The sequence below is a fragment of the Portunus trituberculatus genome, chromosome 20 (genome assembly GCF_017591435.1).
Source record: "Portunus trituberculatus isolate SZX2019 chromosome 20, ASM1759143v1, whole genome shotgun sequence".
Classification (NCBI taxonomy): domain Eukaryota; kingdom Metazoa; phylum Arthropoda; class Malacostraca; order Decapoda; family Portunidae; genus Portunus; species Portunus trituberculatus.
In genome coordinates this window covers 17,661,116-17,682,342 of record NC_059274.1, presented here as the reverse complement: position 1 = coordinate 17,682,342, position 21,227 = coordinate 17,661,116, and the positions used below count along the sequence as shown (strand labels likewise).

At 37.9% G+C, this 21,227-nt stretch overlaps 1 protein-coding gene across 4 annotated transcripts in view; it reads left to right on the top strand.

Annotated features, from left to right (window-relative positions):
- The first annotated feature begins 10,768 nt into the window (after window positions 1–10,768).
- Window positions 10,769–21,227, top strand: part of LOC123506575 — a 98,700-nt gene continuing 88,241 nt past the window's right edge. For 3 of the 4 annotated variants that reach the window (XM_045258789.1, XM_045258788.1, XM_045258790.1), the window contains exon 1: window positions 10,769–11,172. In XM_045258789.1, coding sequence (XP_045114724.1) covers window positions 10,879–11,172 — 294 coding nt within the window. In that variant the 5' untranslated portion in view covers window positions 10,769–10,878. The remainder of the gene's footprint in view (window positions 11,173–21,227) is intronic. The other variant, XM_045258787.1, reaches the window with a different exon arrangement.

The window sequence follows — 21,227 nt, the reverse complement described above, 5'->3', positions numbered from 1 at the left end:
CTAAGAAATGAAATATTTTTAAAAAATGGGTTATTTTGGTGTATTACAATATTTTCTGCACCAAAACTCAGAAATGCATGCAAAACACTATTTGTCCAATTAACTGAAATATGTTAAAAAACAGGTTATTTTGTGGTATTCCAGCGTTTTATTTACGAAACTTAGAAATGCAGGTAAAACACTATGTTTTTTAAAACGTCTTATTTATGTGTTTTTAAGGTGTGTTATGGAAAAAAACTATCTCGATTGAAAATTATTCTAATTCAATATATTACATTGTTTTGCTTTAAAACGTATAAAATTGATGAAAACAAGCTATCATAGAGAATCCAAAGTAAAATAACAAAAACGTGGTATTTTAGTAGTTTTCAGTTTTTTTTTTTTTCACAACAACACAGAAATGCTACTAAAACACACTATTTGTCAAAGGAACTGAAATATCTCAAAATGGGTTATTTTGGTGTATTCCAGCGTTTTATGCACAAAAACTCTGAAATGCAGGCAAAACACACTATTTGTCTAAGGAACTGAAATATGTCAGAAATGAGTTATTTTGGTGTATTCTAACGTTTTATGCAACAAAACTCAGAATGGCAGGAAAAACACGCTATTTGTCTAAGGAACTGAAATATGTCAAAAAGGTGTTATTTTGGTGTATTACAGCGTTTTATGCACCAAAACTCAGAATGCAGGCAAAACACACTATTTGTCTAAGAACTGAAATATGTAAAAAATGGGTTATTTTGGTGTATTACAGCATTTTCTGCACCAAAACTCAGAAATGCATGCAAAACACACTATTTGTCCAATTAACTGAAATATGTTAAAAAACAGGTTATTTTGTGGTATTCCAGCGTTTTATTTACGAAACTTAGAAATGCAGGTAAAACACTATGTTTTTTAAAACGTCTTATTTATGTGTTTTTAAGGTGTGTTATGGAAAAAAACTATCTCGATTGAAAATTATTCTAATTCAATATATTACATTGTTTTGCTTTAAAACGTATAAAATTGATGAAAACAAGCTATCATAGAGAATCCAAAGTAAAATAACAAAAACGTGGTATTTTAGTAGTTTTTAGTTTTTTTTCACAAGAACACAGAAATGCTACCAAAACACACTATTTGTCAAAGGAACTGAAATATCTCAAAATGGGTTATTTTGGTGTATTCCAGCGTTTTATGCACATAAACTCTGAAATGCAGGCAAAACACACTATTTGTCTAAGGAACTGAAATATGTCAGAAATGAGTTATTTTGGTGTATTCTAACGTTTTATGCAACAAAACTCAGAATGGCAGGAAAAACACACTATTTGTCTAAGGAACTGAAATATGTCAAAAAGGTGTTATTTTGGTGTATTACAGCGTTTTATGCACCAAAACTCAGAATGCAGGCAAAACACACTATTTGTCTAAGAACTGAAATATGTAAAAAATGGGTTATTTTGGTGTATTACAGCATTTTCTGCACCAAAACTCAGAAATGCATGCAAAACACACTATTTGTCCAATTAACTGAAATATGTTAAAAAACAGGTTATTTTGTGGTATTCCAGCGTTTTATTTACGAAACTTAGAAATGCAGGTAAAACACTATGTTTTTTAAAACGTCTTATTTATGTGTTTTTAAGGTGTGTTATGGAAAAAACTATCTCGATTGAAAATTATTCTAATTCAATATATTACATTGTTTTGCTTTAAAACGTATAAAATTGATGAAAACAAGCTATCATAGAGAATCCAAAGTAAAATAACAAAAACGTGGTATTTTAGTAGTTTTCAGTTTTTTTTCACAAGAACACAGAAATGCTACCAAAACACACAATTTGTCAAAGGAACTGAAATATCTCAAAATGGGTTATTTTGGTGTATTCCAGCGTTTTATGCACAAAAACTCTGAAATGCAGGCAAAACACACTATTTGTCTAAGGAACTGAAATATGTCAGAAATGAGTTATTTTGGTGTATTCTAACGTTTTATGCAACAAAACTCAGAATGGCAGGAAAAACACACTATTTGTCTAAGGAACTGAAATATGTCAAAAAGGTGTTATTTTGGTGTATTCCAGCGTTTTATGCACCAAAACTCAGAATGCAGGCAAAACACACTATTTGTCTAAAGAACTGAAATATGTAAAAAAATGGGTTATTTTGGTGTACTACAGCAATTTCTGCACCAAAACTCAGAAATGCATGCAAAACACACTATTTGTCCAATCAACTGAAATATGTTAAAAATCAGGTTATTTTGTGGTATTCCAGCGTTTTATTTACGAAACTTAGAAATGCAGGTAAAACACTATGTTTTTTTTAAACGTCTTATTTAATTGTTTTTAAGGTGGGTTATGGAAAAAAACTATCTCGATTGAAAATTATTCTAATTCAATATATTACATTGTTTTGCTTTAAAACGTAAAAAATTGATGAAAACAAGCTATTATAGAGAATCCAATGTAAAATAACAAAAACGTGGTATTTTAGTAGTTTTTAGTTTTTTTTTCACAACAACACAGAAATGCTACCAAAACACACTATTTGTCAAAGGAACTGAAATATCTCAAAATGGGTTATTTTGGTGTATTCCAGCGTTTTATGCACATAAACTCTGAAATGCAGGCAAAACACACTATTTGTCTAAGGAACTGAAATATGTCAGAAATGAGTTATTTTGGTGTATTCTAGCGTTTTATGCAACAAAACTCAGAATGGCAGGAAAAACACACTATTTGTCTAAGGAACTGAAATATGTCAAAAAGGTGTTATTTTGGTGTATTACAGCGTTTTATGCACCAAAACTCAGAATGCAGGCAAAACACACTATTTGTCTAAGAAATGAAATATGTAAAAAAAAAATGGGTTATTTTGGTGTATTACAATATTTTCTGCACCAAAACTCAGAAATGCATGCAAAACACTCTATTTGTCCAATTAACTGAAATATGTTAAAAAACAGGTTATTTTGTGGTATTCCAGCGTTTTATTTACGAAACTTAGAAATGCAGGTAAAACACTATGTTTTTTAAAACGTCTTATTTATGTGTTTTAAGGTGTGTTATGGAAAAAATCTATCTCGATTGAAAATTATTCTAATTCAATATATTACATTGTTTTGCTTTAAAACGTATAAAATTGATGAAAACAAGCTATCATAGAGAATCCAAAGTAAAATAACAAAAACGTGGTATTTTAGTAGTTTTCAGTTTTTTTTCACAAGAACACAGAAATGCTACCAAAACACACAATTTGTCAAAGGAACTGAAATATCTCAAAATGGGTTATTTTGGTGTATTCCAGCACGAAAACTCTGAAATGCAGGCAAAACACACTATTTGTCTAAGGAACTGAAATATGTCAGAAATGAGTTATTTTGGTGTATTCTAACGTTTTATGCAACAAAACTCAGAATGGCAGGAAAAACACGCTATTTGTCTAAGGAACTGAAATATGTCAAAAAGGTGTTATTTTGGTGTATTCCAGCGTTTTATGCACCAAAACTCAGAATGCAGGCAAAACACACTATTTGTCTAAGAACTGAAATATGTAAAAAATGGGTTATTTTGGTGTATTACAGCATTTTCTGCACCAAAACTCAGAAATGCATGCAAAACACACTATTTGTCCAATCAACTGAAATATGTTAAAAAACAGGTTATTTTGTGGTATTCCAGCGTTTTATTTACGAAACTTAGAAATGCAGGTAAAACACTATGTTTTTTTTAAACGTCTTATTTATGTGTTTTTAAAGGTGGGTTATGGAAAAAAACTATCTCGATTGAAAATTATTCTAATTCAATATATTACATTGTTTTGCTTTAAAACGTAAAAAATTATAGAGAATCCAATGTAAAATAACAAAAACGTGGTATTTTAGTAGTTTTTAGTTTTTTTTCACAACAACACAGAAATGCTACTAAAACACACTATTTGTCAAAGGAACTGAAATATCTCAAAATGGGTTATTTTGGTGTATTCCAGCGTTTTATGCACATAAACTCTGAAATGCAGGCAAAACACACTATTTGTCTAAGGAACTGAAATATGTCAGAAATGAGTTATTTTGGTGTATTCTAGCGTTTTATGCAACAAAACTCAGAATGGCAGGAAAAACACACTATTTGTCTAAGGAACTGAAATATGTCAAAAAGGTGTTATTTTGGTGTATTACAGCGTTTTATGCACCAAAACTCAGAATGCAGGCAAAACACACTATTTGTCTAAGAAATGAAATATTTTTAAAAAATGGGTTATTTTGGTGTATTACAATATTTTCTGCACCAAAACTCAGAAATGCATGCAAAACACTCTATTTGTCCAATTAACTGAAATATGTTAAAAAACAGGTTATTTTGTGGTATTCCAGCGTTTTATTTACGAAACTTAGAAATGCAGGTAAAACACTATGTTTTTTAAAACGTCTTATTTATGTGTTTTTAAGGTGTGTTATGGAAAAAAAACTATCTCGATTGAAAATTATTCTAATTCAATATATTACATTGTTTTGCTTTAAAACGTATAAAATTGATGAAAACAAGCTATCATAGAGAATCCAAAGTAAAATAACAAAAACGTGGTATTTTAGTAGTTTTCAGTTTTTTTTCACAAGAACACAGAAATGCTACCAAAACACACAATTTGTCAAAGGAACTGAAATATCTCAAAATGGGTTATCTTGGTGTATTCCAGAGTTTTATGTACGAAAACTCTGAAATGCAGGCAAAACACACTATTTGTCTAAGGAACTGAAATATGTCAGAAATGAGTTATTTTGGTGTATTCTAACGTTTTATGCAACAAAACTCAGAATGGCAGGAAAAACACGCTATTTGTCTAAGGAACTGAAATATGTCAAAAAGGTGTTATTTTGGTGTATTCCAGCGTTTTATGCACCAAAACTCAGAATGCAGGCAAAACACACTATTTGTCTAAGAAATGAAATATGTAAAAAATGGGTTATTTTGGTGTATTACAGCATTTTCTGCACCAAAACTCAGAAATGCATGCAAAACACACTATTTGTCCAATCAACTGAAATATGTTAAAAAACAGGTTATTTTGTGGTATTCCAGCGTTTTATTTACGAAACTCAGAAATGCAGGTAAAACACTATGTTTTTTAAAACGTCTTATTTATGTGTTTTTAAGGTGGGTTATGGAAAAAAACTATCTCGATTGAAAATTATTCTAATTCAATATATTACATTGTTTTGCTTTAAAACGTAAAAATTGATGAAAACAAGCTATTATAGAGAATCCAATGTAAAATAACAAAAACGTGGTATTTTAGTAGTTTTTAGTTTTTTTTCACAACAACACAGAAATGCTACCAAAACACACTATTTGTCAAAGGAACTGAAATATCTCAAAATGGGTTATTTTGGTGTATTCCAGCGTTTTATGCACAAAACTCTGAAATGCAGGCAAAACACACTATTTGTCTAAGGAACTGAAATATGTCAGAAATGAGTTATTTTGGTGTATTCTAGCGTTTTATGCAACAAAACTCAGAATGGCAGGAAAAACACACTATTTGTCTAAGGAACTGAAATATGTCAAAAAGGTGTTATTTTGGTGTATTACAGCGTTTTATGCACCAAAACTCAGAATGCAGGCAAAACACACTATTTGTCTAAGAAATGAAATATTTTTAAAAAATGGGTTATTTTGGTGTATTACAATATTTTCTGCACCAAAACTCAGAAATGCATGCAAAACACTCTATTTGTCCAATTAACTGAAATATGTTAAAAAACAGGTTATTTTGTGGTATTCCAGCGTTTTATTTACGAAACTTAGAAATGCAGGTAAAACACTATGTTTTTTAAAACGTCTTATTTATGTGTTTTTAAGGTGTGTTATGGAAAAAAAACTATCTCGATTGAAAATTATTCTAATTCAATATATTACATTGTTTTGCTTTAAAACGTATAAAATTGATGAAAACAAGCTATCATAGAGAATCCAAAGTAAAATAACAAAAACGTGGTATTTTAGTAGTTTTCAGTTTTTTTTCACAAGAACACAGAAATGCTACCAAAACACACAATTTGTCAAAGGAACTGAAATATCTCAAAATGGGTTATCTTGGTGTATTCCAGAGTTTTAATTCACCGAGCCCTCAGAATACCAGGATTATGAACAGTTTAAAAATAATTTCCTGGAAACTTTTGGTGATAACTTAAAACACAGTTTGGTGAATGGCATCAGTGATGCTGTGCAGTCTCTGTTGGAAAGTTCTGTTTCTCTTAACATTATTCAGGTACATTCAGAAGCAAACCGCCTCTCCTCTGAGTTTACCCAGTACCTACAGGATAATGGTGGGGCTACTGGAGGCTCCATTTCGTTGAAAGATAGCCACAAATGTTTTTTCTTCTTTATGACCCTTATCAGGGAGAAATGTAGGTTGTCTGCTTTGTCCCTAGACCATAAACCTACGGAAAACTTACATGCATTCGCACTAAGATTAAAAACCAAAGTTGCAGAAAGGGGGAGGTAACCCTCATCGTGCTGCTTCTACAGTGGCGGATCGCATGGCTGCTTCAGCGGTGGCCGCGACCCAGGGTGCTCAAACAGCGCCGGCTGAACATCCTTCCACTTCGTACGCGGCAGTGACGGCGGCAGGCGAGCCAAAACTTACCTGCTAATACTGCCAGCGTGAAGGACACACTGCGATTAAGTGTTATAAACGTAAGAAGGAGAAGCAACAAGCTTCTGCCACAGTGGGACACCAGAATCCCTAGCAAATGCCAGTACGCGCTAAAGACGGGTTTGCATCGAGCCGGACTGCCAGCGCTACTCTGAGCGAGACTAACAAAAGCAGTACTGCTTACTGCTTGCTCCATGAATGTTATGGACACTCGACTGATGATTGCGAGCATCGGTTGCTGTGGATACCGGCGCCTCTGTTGATTTGCTGTCCGGAAAGGCTTACCAAGCACTGAAGCGTGCGTCCCGTGGCAGTCAATATCGCCTTATGCCCAATGACTTTAACCTAAAGGGAGTTACTAGTGACCCGGTTGATATTTTGGGTATTGTTCGTCTCCTTATAAACTTGAGTAAAGGTACTTCAACTATGCATTGGGACTTTTATGTGGCATCAAACTCCGGGTTGCCCTCTGGTGGCCTTTTGGGTTTGACGTCTATGAGATCCAACCGGATGGTAATAATTCCTGACTAATGTCATCAAGAATCAAAGGAAGAGTTTTCCGGCAATGGGGACGCCCAGAAGCCTACCTTCCTTATCCCGATGGGAGAGAAAAGTACAAAAAGCACCAGAAGGTGAAGATGTTTCTGCCCAGTCTGTTTCTGTTGTTAGAAAAATTACCACAGAACAGACTGAAAGAACGCTTACCAAGACTGGAACTAAGCCGCGAGTTAAGGCTGCGGAAAACCAACTTGTGCTCTTGTGCGCGGCGGGAAAAACAATAAATCAAGGGAAGTGGACAGTTGTTCAGGCTACGGTAATTGGAAGTCATGGCATTTCTGACCATACAGCTTTGCACATTCCTGTGTCCATCCCAAACGCACGAGCAGATTGTGATATCTGTATAGAAGGACCTAGCAAGATGAAAAGATTAGCAGTGGAACCAACTCTTGGTACCGTGCGAGATGGACATCAAACATCTGCTCTTAAGGTAAATACCACGGGTGGACCAATTAAACTCAGACTAAGAGTTTTCTTGAGTGAAGCGCTAGCGTATGATGGACAGGTGGTGCCTGAACGCAGTGTTGCTTCTGTATGTGCGTCAGTCAGTAAAGACAGGAGACAGTGGGAGGAGGCGTAGCCTTACTCTATAAGAAAGGAAGAGGACTGAAAGTAGAGGAAATAGATGTGGGGAGGTGTGAAAGCAGTGAAGATGTGATAGCAGTGAGAGAAGAATGTAAGAATAAAGGTGGCAGAACAGAGATGGTGGTGGTGGTAGTATATATGAGAAAGAGCTGATAGGGAGAATAGGAGGAAGTATGATATACTTAAGAGAGTTGTGAGAGAGCATAGGGAGGAGAGAGTGCTTGTTATGGGTGATATGAATGCACACATAGGATTACTGGGTGAACGGATGAACAGGAATGGTGAAATGCTTGAAGAGTTAGTGAATGAAATGGAGTTGGAGAATCTGAATGTTACCTTGGCTGAGGGGCGAGTGACTTGGAATGCAAGGGAGCATGAATCAGCGACTGACTACATTTTGATGAATGGAAAAATGCGTGAGATTGTGTCACATGTGGATAGATGAGGATGGTATGGTGGATATTGTGTCTGACCACAATAAGCTAGTTATGGAGTGCCGGATGCAGAATGAGAATGAAGTGAAAGTGGCAGGTAAGGAAAGGAGGTGGAGACTGAGAGATGTAGGGTGGGGGAACTTTCAGGTAGATCTGAGTGAGAGAAGGTGGAATGATGATGTAAATGTATGTGATGTGGAGCACCTGATTGAGAAACTGGTTGAGAATGTGCGGAGTGCTGCTGAGAATCAGATAGGGCATGTGAGAGTAGATAGGAGAAAGAGAGCATGCAAACCAAGGTGGAACAATGAAATTAGGGAGGCCAGGAAGGAGCGAAAGAGAATTAGTAGACAGTGTAGATGGTTGAGGAAAAAGAGACATGAAAGTAATGAGGCAGAGAATGAGTACCTAAATGCATGGGCAGCGTATGTGAAACAAAGAGACTCACAAGGCGAATGATAATGAAGGGTAAAGTGAAGTGTGAAAGAAGTGTGATTGAATCTTAAAGAGAGAAAGGCATGGAAGGTGGCCGTGAATGGTACAAGTTCATGAGAAGTGAGAATGTCAGAAAATGTTGGTGTTGAGAGTCTCAAAGTGAATAGGGAAGTTATAACAGAGAAGAATGAGATCAGGGAGGCAATTAGACAATTCTGGGAAGAGATGGGTGGTGTAGGTGAAGTGTTTGGTGTGAGAGAAGGATGTGTGACACTGGAGAGGAAGAATGCAGGTGAACTGAATGAGAAAATCAGCAAGGAGGAGGTAGAGAGATGTGTGAAAAGGCAGAAGAATGGGAAGGCAGCAGGGCCAGATGGGATACCGTATGAGATGTATAAAAATAGTGGGGAGGTTGTTATTGACAGGATGACTGAGGTATGTAAGAGAAAAACAGAAAGGAGGGAGGTAAACTGTATTTAAATTTTTGATATGGAAAAAGCATACAATAGGGTGGATAGAGAAATGTTAGTCAGTTTTAGGAAAGATTGGGTTGAATGATAAAATAATCAACATAGTGCGTAGCATGTATGTTGACACCAGAGCTAAATACAGACCAGAAGATATAGAGACATACTGGGTGAAGAGTGAGAGGGGAGTTAGGCAAGGATGTATTTTATCACAAACCCTTTTCACTTTGTATACAGAGGAGTTAGAAGGCAGACTGAGAAGAATGAATGCAGGAGTAAGAGTGGGGAATGAGAAGATATGTGTGCTTCTTTATGCAGATGACGTAGTGGTCATGAGTGAGTCAGCAGTTGAGTTGCAGAGTTTATTGGATGTTGTGGATGGATACGGAAGAGACTTCGGAGTTTAGTAGTGAACAAAGGAAGGTGATGATAGTGAATAGGTCTGAGGATGAAAGCAATGCAGTTTGGAGAATTGGAGAAAATGAGTTGAATCAGGCATGAGAATATAAGTACTTGGGGATGTGGGTGAGTCCAAGTGGCTGTGAAAAGACAAAGAATGAAAAGATCGGTTTAGTGAACCAATGGGTAGGACGATTGGGGAGTGCAACTAGAGTGAGAGCAAGCATGATGATGTGCTGAGAGAAGTGTGGAAGAATGTGGTTATGCCAAGCATAATGTATGTTATGGATGTGATTGCATGGAATGAAAATGAAATTGACAAGCTAGAAGTGGGACAAAATAAAATAGGTAGAATGACACTAAATGCACCGAGGTAAACAGCAGTAGAAGCTTTGAGAGGTGATATGGGATGGAACATTTTTAGGGAAGACTAGTAAAAGCCACACTTGGGTACAAATTAAGGTTGGGCTGGAAAGAATGGATAATGAAATAATAGGAAGGAAGGTGTATCTATAGAATGAAAGTGAGAGTAAATGGAGGAAGAGGTGCATGATAATGACAGAGAGGAGTGGATTATAAGTGGTAAGGGGGATGAGAATGGCTGGGAGGAATCAAAATGAGCGCGAATGGATCGTGACAAGAGGAGGCAGAGTAGGAACAGAATGGGATGCGAGGAAATGGAAGAGTGAGATAGACAGAATGGTGAAATGGGTGGGACTGAATATATGGAGGAATGAGGTGGAACGAAAGAGTACTCTGTAATGGTACAAGGTAAAGGAAGCCCCGGGGTATGAAAGGTATCATGGCAGCCTGGGTGGTGTAATGGTGATAATCTTCTCTTCCGAGCAGCTAAGGTACAGTGTATGAATGTGAATGCAAAGAACTACAGGTGGTCTGAGTCCCGCACAAAGTGTGCCAGAAGTGTGACATGGGGGAGGACGAGACGGTGGAGCATGTCATGCTGGAGGATGAAAGAGTGGAGAAGACAGGAAGGGAATGGATGGTGTTGCTGCTGGGAGTGTGTAGATGGACGAGTGAAAGGATGATTGAGGCTGTGAAGGAGTATTTGGAAAGAATGTGGCGGGCGAGGTGTAGGGATGATTAGTCAATAGTGTACTGTTTTTCTTTTTTCTTTTTTCTGCTTGTGTGTTTTTTTTTTTTTTTTCTCTCTCTCTCTAAAGGAGCTGGCGATCCAAAGGCTGGCTCCGGAGTGATCCCGAGCCACCTAAAGCATCAAGATCAAGATGAAGACAACACAACAACAATTCGAAGCTGCAAGCATCTCTTTTTACAGACGTCTCCCTGACGAGTAACAGAGCGTTACTAGTGGCGTGGTGCTATTATAGTGTGGTACTATGAAGGAAAGAAACATCTTAGTGGAGACAGAGGCTATGACACCACAGCCTACTGGATCCTCAAATCGTCAACAAGAACAAGAGGAAACAGCGATGGAAGGCTGTTGCTTTAGCTATTTGTCACACTCCACAGAATTGAGAATACTCTTTTTGACTGATCAAGGGGATCCGATCTCGTTCTGCACGAAGGATCTACCCTGCCGAGAACAAATGTACCAAGCAAATACGCCTACCTCCCTGGAACGAGTGGATCAGGCCATTACGTACCGAGAACATGTGAACAACGCGATCACGGTAAGGCGCCACAGAGTCCTCACTGGTGGACGTGGTGATGCACTCTGGCTCACCACAAATCTTCAAATAAGATGTACTGTTATTATGACGGGCACCATCTTTGATACTACTAAAAAAAAAATCCAAAAATCTTAAATGTCTATCTCCTTAGAGACACTAGTTTATCCTAGCATTACCTAACCAAACTTTCTGCTGCAGCATTGCCAACATATGTCCATTTAGGTTAGGTTAGTGGGCACTTGTGTCGACTTGTGAGCACTGTCCCCGAGAAACCGTCCCGCAAGCTCGCCTCAATTCCCGGCTCCCTCTTCGCAGCTCCTCCACCCAGCGGACTTGACGTCACATTAAATGAGAAATATACGGTATATAATTTTGTTTTTGCATAGGGGTTCCTTGAGACATGTGATGTATTTGAAGGGTTACGCAAGGGTAAAAAGGTTGAGAAACGCTGCCTTATTCGTTACCATATTATCTCTCTCTCTCTCTCTCTCTCTCTCTCTCTCTTGTTTTCATGTTCTCTCTCTCCTTATTTGTTATCATATTTCTCTCTCTCACTCATTTGTTTTCATATTCTTTCTCCTTTTTTGTTTTCATATTCTCTCTCTCCTTATTTGTTTTCATATCTCTCTCTCTCTCTCTCTCTCTCTCTCTCTCTCTCTCTCTCTCTCTCTCTCTCTCTCTCTCTCTCTCTGACCAATAGTGTGGCTTCATATATGTGACATCAAATCAGCTGGGTGGAGGAGCTGGGAATCGAGGCGAGTGCACAGGACGGTTTCTCGGGGACAGGGCCGACTCGTGATCCTTGGCTACCTCAGCTGCATCTTGTATAAGTTGCCAGTTATGCATTTTTATGGTCAGTTTTCAGTTTCACCCAATCAGTGATATTCTGATGTGGTTTATGTGTTTCTGGTGAGGTATATGATGAACTGATTGATGTTCTACATCACTTCTGTTGCAAATGCTAGTTTTCAAGTTATGACTTTGGAACCTATGCCTCCCTCTCTTCCCCAATGATCTAATGAGACCTGTGGGAAATCGGGATTTTTAGGTGAGGAACGTTAAATCAAGTAATGTGCGTTGCAAAACAGGTCTGAAATCAATTAAATCACACAAAAAATCCATGAAAATACATAAACTACACCTTTGACAGTGGCTGAGACAAGTGTTGCTCAGTTATTCTTGAGCAGTGTTGTCAATGATTCACTCTAGACTAGCCAGGTGACCTGCACCCCATGGACCCTCCTTGGTTACTAACGAAACACCAAGCAAACCCTAACTTAAGCTAATTTTGATCTATATACAAAATGTAGCAAGTTGTTGGCAATGCTGCTCAACATTAATAGCAATGCTCACCTTAACTGCCATCAAAAGTGTAATTTATGTATTTTCATATATTTTTTAAGTGATTTTCTTGATTTTTGACCTGTTTTGCAATGTACATTACTTGCTTTAATGATCCCCTACCCAAAAACCCCAATTTCCCACAGGTCCCTCAAAATTGTAGGGGAAGAGATATAGGCATAAGTTGAAAAAATCATTACTAGAAAAGTCTGCATTTACAACAGAAATTATGTAGACCATCAATCAATAGACTACATATCTCGCCAGAAACACATAAGCCACATTTGACAATTGTTGGTTGGGTGAAACTGAAAATTGTCCATTTTATTTTCCTTGTAATGTTACCATGTAGGGCATGGTCACAAAATATTTTGCTGATGGCATCCTAACCTATCTGAACCTTGCCCAAACTTAATTAACTGTTGGTTATTTACCATCATTACTTGCCAATAGTGCATGACACAACTGTATGTCGTGGTAGTATATTCACTGTACTTTACATATGTGATTTTTTTTTTTTTTCATGCTCAGCTATTATTAACTCATAATGATGCCTTTGAAAATCAACACAGTGTGCTAGAAACAGTTACATTAGGTTTAGGGTCAGGTTACCGTAGATTGATTTTGTTTTGGTGTAGTTGGTGAGGATACCAAAACAGACCAGATTTGGTGTTTCCTAAATACCATCTAGGGAGATAAACAGCCACAAGTGACAATGGAAATTTTTACCAGGGCCAGTTTTAACTGAACCAAATAGTTTTTTTTATTTTTTTTCAGACATCATGTTTTTTTTTTTATCCTCATCTTATAGATCTTTTTTATTCTGAGTCATTTGAACTCCATATATGTATATATATATATATATATATATATATATATATATATATATATATATATATATATATATATATATATATATATATATATATATATATATATATATATATATATATATATATATATATATATATATATATATATATATATATATATATATATATATATATATATATATATATATATATATATATATATATATATATATATATATATATATATATATATATATATATATATATATATATATATATATATATATATATATATATATATATATATATATATATATATATATATATATATATATATATATATATATATATATATATATATATATATATATATATATATATATATATATATATATATATATATATATATATATATATATATATATATATATATATATATATATATATATATATATATATATATATATATATTCATCTACCTATCACAAATTATTTATAATACTAACAGTAATTTTTTAAGATCTAGTTTTGGTAGAATGAGCTTACGCACTGCCAAGTCAACACTGGGAAGTAGCACCCCTGCACATGTGATGGGCTAGTGGGCATTGAGGAGTGCCAGTTAGGCCACTTCAGTGTATTCATTCATATGTACTTGTGTTACAATGTTTGCGCAAAGCATGAAATTAAGCATGGCAATTGTTTGAGTATGCAGCCACTAGCCAATAAAGATATGCTGCAGAATAAATCTAGCCAATCAAAGTGCTTTGTGGAGAGAGAGAAATGACACTATTTGAAACATTTAAGTCAGTCTCTGGAAGATGTGTGTCAGCATAGAATGTCGCTCTAATTACTTCCATTGCATTGCCAGATTTTACAAAAAAGGAAAGGTGACTGGCAACTCAGACTGCAGATCAACGCCAGTGGCAGATTAGTGTCTGTAATCAGATATAGACTTCAGATTCTTGAACTACTACACTTTGCCTGTGGCACCAACACTCACACGCAAAACTCCCTCCTCTCCATATAGTTACAGCAGACATGATTACTAATAAAAAAATCATAATGCGTGGCTGTTTTGAAAGCATTGGCTCCATCTCATAATTTTCTTTTGCTTGTCTATCATGATATATGGGAAGGTGGGGTAAAGTGATTCAGTGGTGCAAAGTGGACCACTGTCTCCTACCAAAACCAGTGGTGTGACTTTTCAAACAGCAGCTGCAATATCTTTCGATAACATAACGTAAATCACCCACGAGCTTTGGTACTGAAAGAAAACTTTATTTTAATTGAAGGGATCTAAGTTGAGACTTTTGTAATATACTTGAAATTTAGATACCTTTGTAGTTATTGCAAGTTCTTTGTTGTGATAATTTCTAAAGAATATTGCAAATATAAGCAAGGCTGGTGTGAGGAATGATAATGCTAAGCCACAGGGCTACATAATATTATTTAAACATGTCTGATTATCAATCAGGAACTGGCTACCATTGTGTGTTTGTTTACCCAGTTGTGAGATACAGAAAAGTCAAAAAGAGCCACAAAAAGTGCTGTCCTGCTTCCCAATCTGTTTCTATCAAAATTTTGCTTAAATTTTTGTATGGTCTTTGCACACACCATTTCATCATCAGTTTTGTCCCACGCTGCTATACATCTGTGAGGAAAGATGTATATCTTTATGCCTTTTCTGTAATCACTCATTTTCAGGTTCTTTCCATGTCCTCTGGTGCTCCTCATGTCAAGTTTGACGAGATCATCTCTGTCCAGATTCTCTATCCCTTCCAGTATTCTCAGTAGTGCTATCATATCACCTCTCTCCCTCCTTTCCTCCAGTGTAGTTAATCCCAGTTTTTCCAGCCTCTCTTTATAACTATATTTACTTAGATATGTAGGGATTTTTGTTGCAGTTTTCTGGATTCTTTCCAGCTTCCTGATGTCTCTTTTTAGATTTGGTGACGACACTAATGCTGCACACTCCAAACACAGATGTATCATTGTTTTGTTATTACACATACTACTACTCATAATTATTAATTATTGCTCAAACCCCCATTCTCACAGCAAACTTACACCATGTCTAACTGCTCGAGAAAACGAAACAAAAGAAATACTTGAGGTGCCCTTTCTTGGCTTCTTTTGAGAAGACACCCCAGACTGTTTACTATTCCCATGTACTACCCAGCAGGCCGATTCCTTGATTCACCTCTTCACTGTCACAGTGTCTTCAGCTCAGCGCTTGCACCAGCTTTTTTTTTTTTTTTTTTTTTTTTTTTTTTTTCCAGCAGCAGTTCGGTTTGCTTCCTGTTGCTCCTTAGTTTGTCTGTCTTCTACAGGGCAATTGTAAGTGTGTTATAATGCCACATAAGTGTTTGAAGTGTTCTCACTCCCTCCCGTCACTTATGGTGGACCCTCATGGGGAGTGTCTGTCATGTAGGGAGGTGTTTTGTAGCCTTGCTTCTTGTTGTGATTGCTGTAAGGTCTTATCCCACAACCAGTTTCTGCATCTTTTGGAGAGTATTAAAGACTGTACCGAGAGGAGGAAAGCTGCTTCTTCTTCTTCCAGTAAGCATAAGTCTTCCCCTACATCACAGCAGCTGCAGAAACGTATCTGCAGGATGGAGGAGACAGTGGACCGGCTTTCCCTCTTTCTCTCCTCTTCCCAGGGTTCTCCTTCTCTGGTTTCCAGACTCAACCTTCCGAGGTAGACTGTTTACAGCTGAGAACAAGTGGTGCAATGCAAAGACTAGGGCTAGCTGGACCAGCTGATGTTGCTGTTCCTGAGGTCCAGATGGTGCCGGCATCTGCCATGGGCACAACAGGTGGCTTCCATGCCCTGGTTCCTGGTACAGGTAAGGCAATGCAGTGCCCTTGGTGCTTTTTGCACTGTCTATGGTGGTGGGTTTTGCGACAGCCATCTAGCTTCTATGCTCGGCAGCCACCCCACTACCCAGGAAACAGAGGTCAGCATCTGCCATACAGCTCCCATACCTGGTGGCCAGACTTCTATCCAGGATATTGATGGTGGTGTCTGCCATACAGCTCCCACACCTGGTGGCCAGACTCCTATCCAGGATATTGATGGTGGTGTCTGCCACACAGCTCCCACACCTGGTGGCCAGACTCTCATCCCTTGCCATGGTTTAATCCACAGTACAGGTAAGGAAATGCCAGGTGCTCCTGGTACTTTTGGCAGTAGTTATAGTGGTGGGGTTGGCACCAGCCATCCAGCTCTCATACTCAGTGGCCGCCCAATTATTCAAGATATGGTGGTTAGCGTCTACCATGAAGCTTCCACACCTAGCGGCCAGACTCCTTTCCAGGGTGTTGGGGCTGACATCTGCCATATGGCTCCCATGCCTGCTGGCCAGCTTATCATCTCATGTGGATTAGGCCTAGACGAGACTATTCCACTTTCTTTGGTGGTGGAGTGTGGCCACAGCCATGCTGCTAAAATGTTTGGTGGCCTTCTCCCTACCCAGAATATGAGTGTTGGTGTCAGCCACAAGGCTCCCATGCCTGGTGGCCATCCTCTTCCTCACAGTGGTTTGGACCATGTGGACCCTGGTGAGTCTGTGACGGGCAGCCTTCTACTTATTCAGGAAGCTTCTGTTGAGGCAGACCAACGAGTCCCTGTGCCTGATGGCAGTGCACTTAGCAGGGTGTTTTGGAGTTTTTGTTGGCACTGGCCAAGGCTAACAAGAACATTCTTCGTCCTGCTGAGGAGCTATGTTGTAGACTCCATGTGTTACGGAGGTAGGCTGTAGTGGATTCGTTGCCTCGTACCTTTTCTGACAGGGAGAAGCGCCAGTTCTTTTCTTCTTCCTTTACTAATGTGCTATTTGACCCAGCTGTGGTGGTCAGGGTGCAGGACAATGAGCAATTGGCTTCTCAGCAACGTGCATTCTCTTCTGTGGTATGGGGATTGGCCTCTTCTTTTTGGGGTTCAGCCTTGGTGCCTCGTGGAAGCAAGGTAAAAGGGCAGACAAAAAGGGGAGATATTTCTTAGTGCCTCTTTGTCGGCTCTTATCCCCAGATCCTCCTCTACTGTGGGGTCCTTTCGGACCAGGGGTTCTCACAAGATTCACCCCATGGCTGGGGTGAATCTTGCTAGGGAAGCAGTTTGCTCTCCTGGGCACTTGCCTGCAGTGACACTAGAGAGAGTGGATGGAGGCAAGAGAGTGGGTAGTGAAGACTCTGCATTATGCTGATGTTCTCATTTTGCATCCCCCTCCTTTGTCTACCAGACCCATAGAATTTGTGAGTTATGCAGAGAGATCAGATCATCATGTGACCTTGGACTTTAGTGATGCAGGGCATGTTGGACAAAGGGGTAGTAGAGCTTGTGGTGGGCAAGCTAGAAGGCTTTTATGCCCATCTGTTCCTTGTTCCCAAAGTAACAGGGAAATGAAGACCTTTGTTCGACCTCTTGGCTTTGAACAAGTTTTTAGTGGCCATCCTCTTCTGGGTGGAGATGGTGGCATCAGTTTTGGAGTCCGTGTATGTGGGGGATCGGATGGTGTTCCTGGATATGAGGAATGCATATTTCCAAGTTCCAATCCACCCTCGTTCTCGCAGTTACCTGCGATTTGTTTGGAGAGACAAGATTTTTCAGTTCAAAGTTCTTTGTTTTGGCTTTGCTACCACCCCGTAGGTCTTTACCAAGGTGATGGCGCCCGTGTCTTCATGGGCTCATTGACACAATATCTTCCTGTGCCGTTACCTGGATGATTGGCTGATCACAAGCCCTACACTCCAGGGGTGTATAGGCACCATCTGAGCTGTTTTGCAGCTGTGTGCTCAGTTGGGTATTCAGATCAATCTTCCCAATTTAGACCAGGGCCCATACTAGCAAAGAATCTTAACTATGGAAATTTATCTTTGACAAACTTTTCTTCTAATTTTCATCTTAACCTTTTAGATCCGTGTTGAAAATGCTCTTTGATTAAGTAACCTACAGAGGTGGATTAACTTTAGGGAGCTCCGTTTAAGAGCACTTAACCAAACAAAGATGGCATACCGCCAAGGAGCTGCTTCCCGCCGTCTCAAGGTTTATCGCCCTCGTAGGGATGTTCTGGGTGAACTGAGTGACAAGGAGTTGGTGAAAAGGTACAGGCTAGATCGTGGAGGAGTGCCTTTTGTGACCGACCTGGTGAGAGATCCCTTAGAGAGCCCCACGGAATGGAGTGCTGCACTCATGCCAGAAATGAAAGTGGTTATTACCTTATGTTAGTTAGCCACTGGGAAAATGCTGCAGTGCAGCAGTGACGACCTTGATCCATCACAGGAAGCCATCTCTGTCACCCTTGATGCTCTGACGCAGCCTGCAGTATTGTCAAGATTCGTCAAGTTTCCTTTGACCTTGCAGGAAGTCAACTGGAAGCAGGACAAATTTCTTGCAATTGCAGGCTTCCCATGCATTGCGGGTGTCATTGATGGCACTCATATAAGGATACTTGCACCATCAGAAAATGAGGCAGCCTATATTATTAGGAAAAACTTCCACAGCATCAACACTCAAATAGCATTTGATGCTGTCTACAGCATTTTGGATGATGTGGTGAAGTGGCCAGGGTCAACAAATGATGCCTGTATCTCGCATGAGTGTGGCCTGAAGAGGTGCTTTGATGGCCAGGCTGGCCAGCACATGATCCCAGTGGGTTCCTGTCATCTCTTGGGGGACAGTGGGTACCCATGCAGCTGTTACCTCCTGATCCCATACAGGAACCCTGGGATAGCTGCTCAGAGAGCTTACAAGAGTTAAGTTAAATACTAGACCATTATACAATGTTTTGTCAAATATTTATATTTTTCTAGGATGGTCACTAAATGTTTGGCAAGGTTAATTAATTTGTTTAATGTCTAGAGTTACAAAAGATGCCTCAGTTATATCATAAAATGTATGGTTAGGTTAATTAATTGTATTTAGTGTCTAGAGTTAGGAAAGACCACAGAGTTATATTACAAACTGTTTGGTAAGATTAATTCATTTTATTTAGTGTCTAGAGTTAGGAAAGATCATACAATTATATTTCAAAATATTTGGTTAAGTTAATTTGACTTATTTAGTGTCTAGGGTGAGCTGAAATCACAGTCATATTACAAAATGTTAGGTTAGTTCACTTTATGGAGTGTCTTGGTTAGGATCTTGGTTAGGATTTATATATATATATATATATATATATATATATATATATATATATATATATATATATATATATATATATATATATATATATATATATATATATATATATATATATATATATATATATATATATATATATATATATATATATATATATATATATATATATATATATATATATATATATATATATATATATATATATATATATATACATACAGTAAGGTCCCGGTTACGTCGGTCTCGAGTTATGTCAAACTCGCACTTACGCCAGTCCACTATAAGGCAATTTAAGATTTAAAAATTGAAAATTTATAAATCGTAAGCGCGGGTTTATTGTTATTGTTGGCCCAGGCGTCACTAGTGGTTACCCGCCACACCGCCCACCTCACGCTTGAATACAATAACACTCTCGTGCCTCAGTTCCACCACACCGTCGCCCCTGGCAAGAGTGTTCCTACATCTGTGTTTGCTGACTATTTTAGTATCTTGCTCAATGGCACCAAAAAGAAAACTCCTGAGTGATAGCAGTGATGCTAAGAAAAGGAAAACCATTACACTACAAGAAAAAGTGGACATAATTAAAAGACATGAGAAGGGAGGCAGCAGCTGTGTGTAAGGGAGTGAAGAAGAAAATGGGAAGCCCGTTACCATGACAACGGGGAGGTTGACGACCTTGAGGGCTCACGCATCTATCACAACAATAACAACTCCGGAGCCTTCGTCTGGGCCACACGACACTTGCAGCTCACTTGCACCGTCTGCGCCTGTCTGCTGATCCCTATTGCCCTTTCCTATTGCATTTCCTGCTCCGCTGCCCACGCTTCTACTCCCACCGCACTGCACTACGCTCCCAGCTGTCCACCCTGGGCGTCACAACATTCGACCTGCCTACCCTCCTGGCGGCCTCAGGCGTCCACCCTCTGGAAACATGCAGTCCTTCGTCGTTCGCCCTAATCAACAACAAAAACAAGCTTGTGTTTCATATTCCTACATACTTGTAAATAATATAACAATATAACCTTTTACTTATATAAGGCTTCTACTCCTACCGCACTCCACAAAGCTCCCAGCTGTCGGCCTGGGCGTCACAACATTCGACCTGCCCACCCTCCTGGCGGCCTCAGGCCGCCCCTCTCGGCAACCTGCAGTCCTTCGCGTTCGAGGCCCTAATCAATATATTCCTACATAGTTGTAAATAATATACCAATATAGCAATATAACCTTTTACTTACCTGAATAACCACAAAAAATGATTGGTTGAAAACTCGATAATATGCTTTGAAAGTACAAAAACTCGAGTTATGTACAAAATCGACTTACGTCATGTTTCAGGAACGTAACTCTGACGTAACTCGGGACCTTACTGTATATATATATATATATATATATATATATATATATATATATATATATATATATATATATATATATATATATATATATATATATATATATATATATATATATATATATATATATATATATATATATATATATATATATATATATATATATATATATATATATATATATATATATATATATATATATATATATATATATATATATATATATATATATATATATATATATATATATATATATATATATATATATATATATATATATATATATACAGCAGGATGTGAAATCTGCACTTCAACTGGCCAATGCCTCGCTCACAACACTGTGTGTAGTTTTGTGTGACCTGAAATGGTAGTATTTAGAGTAATATGGATGTGATACAAGAGTTAGCT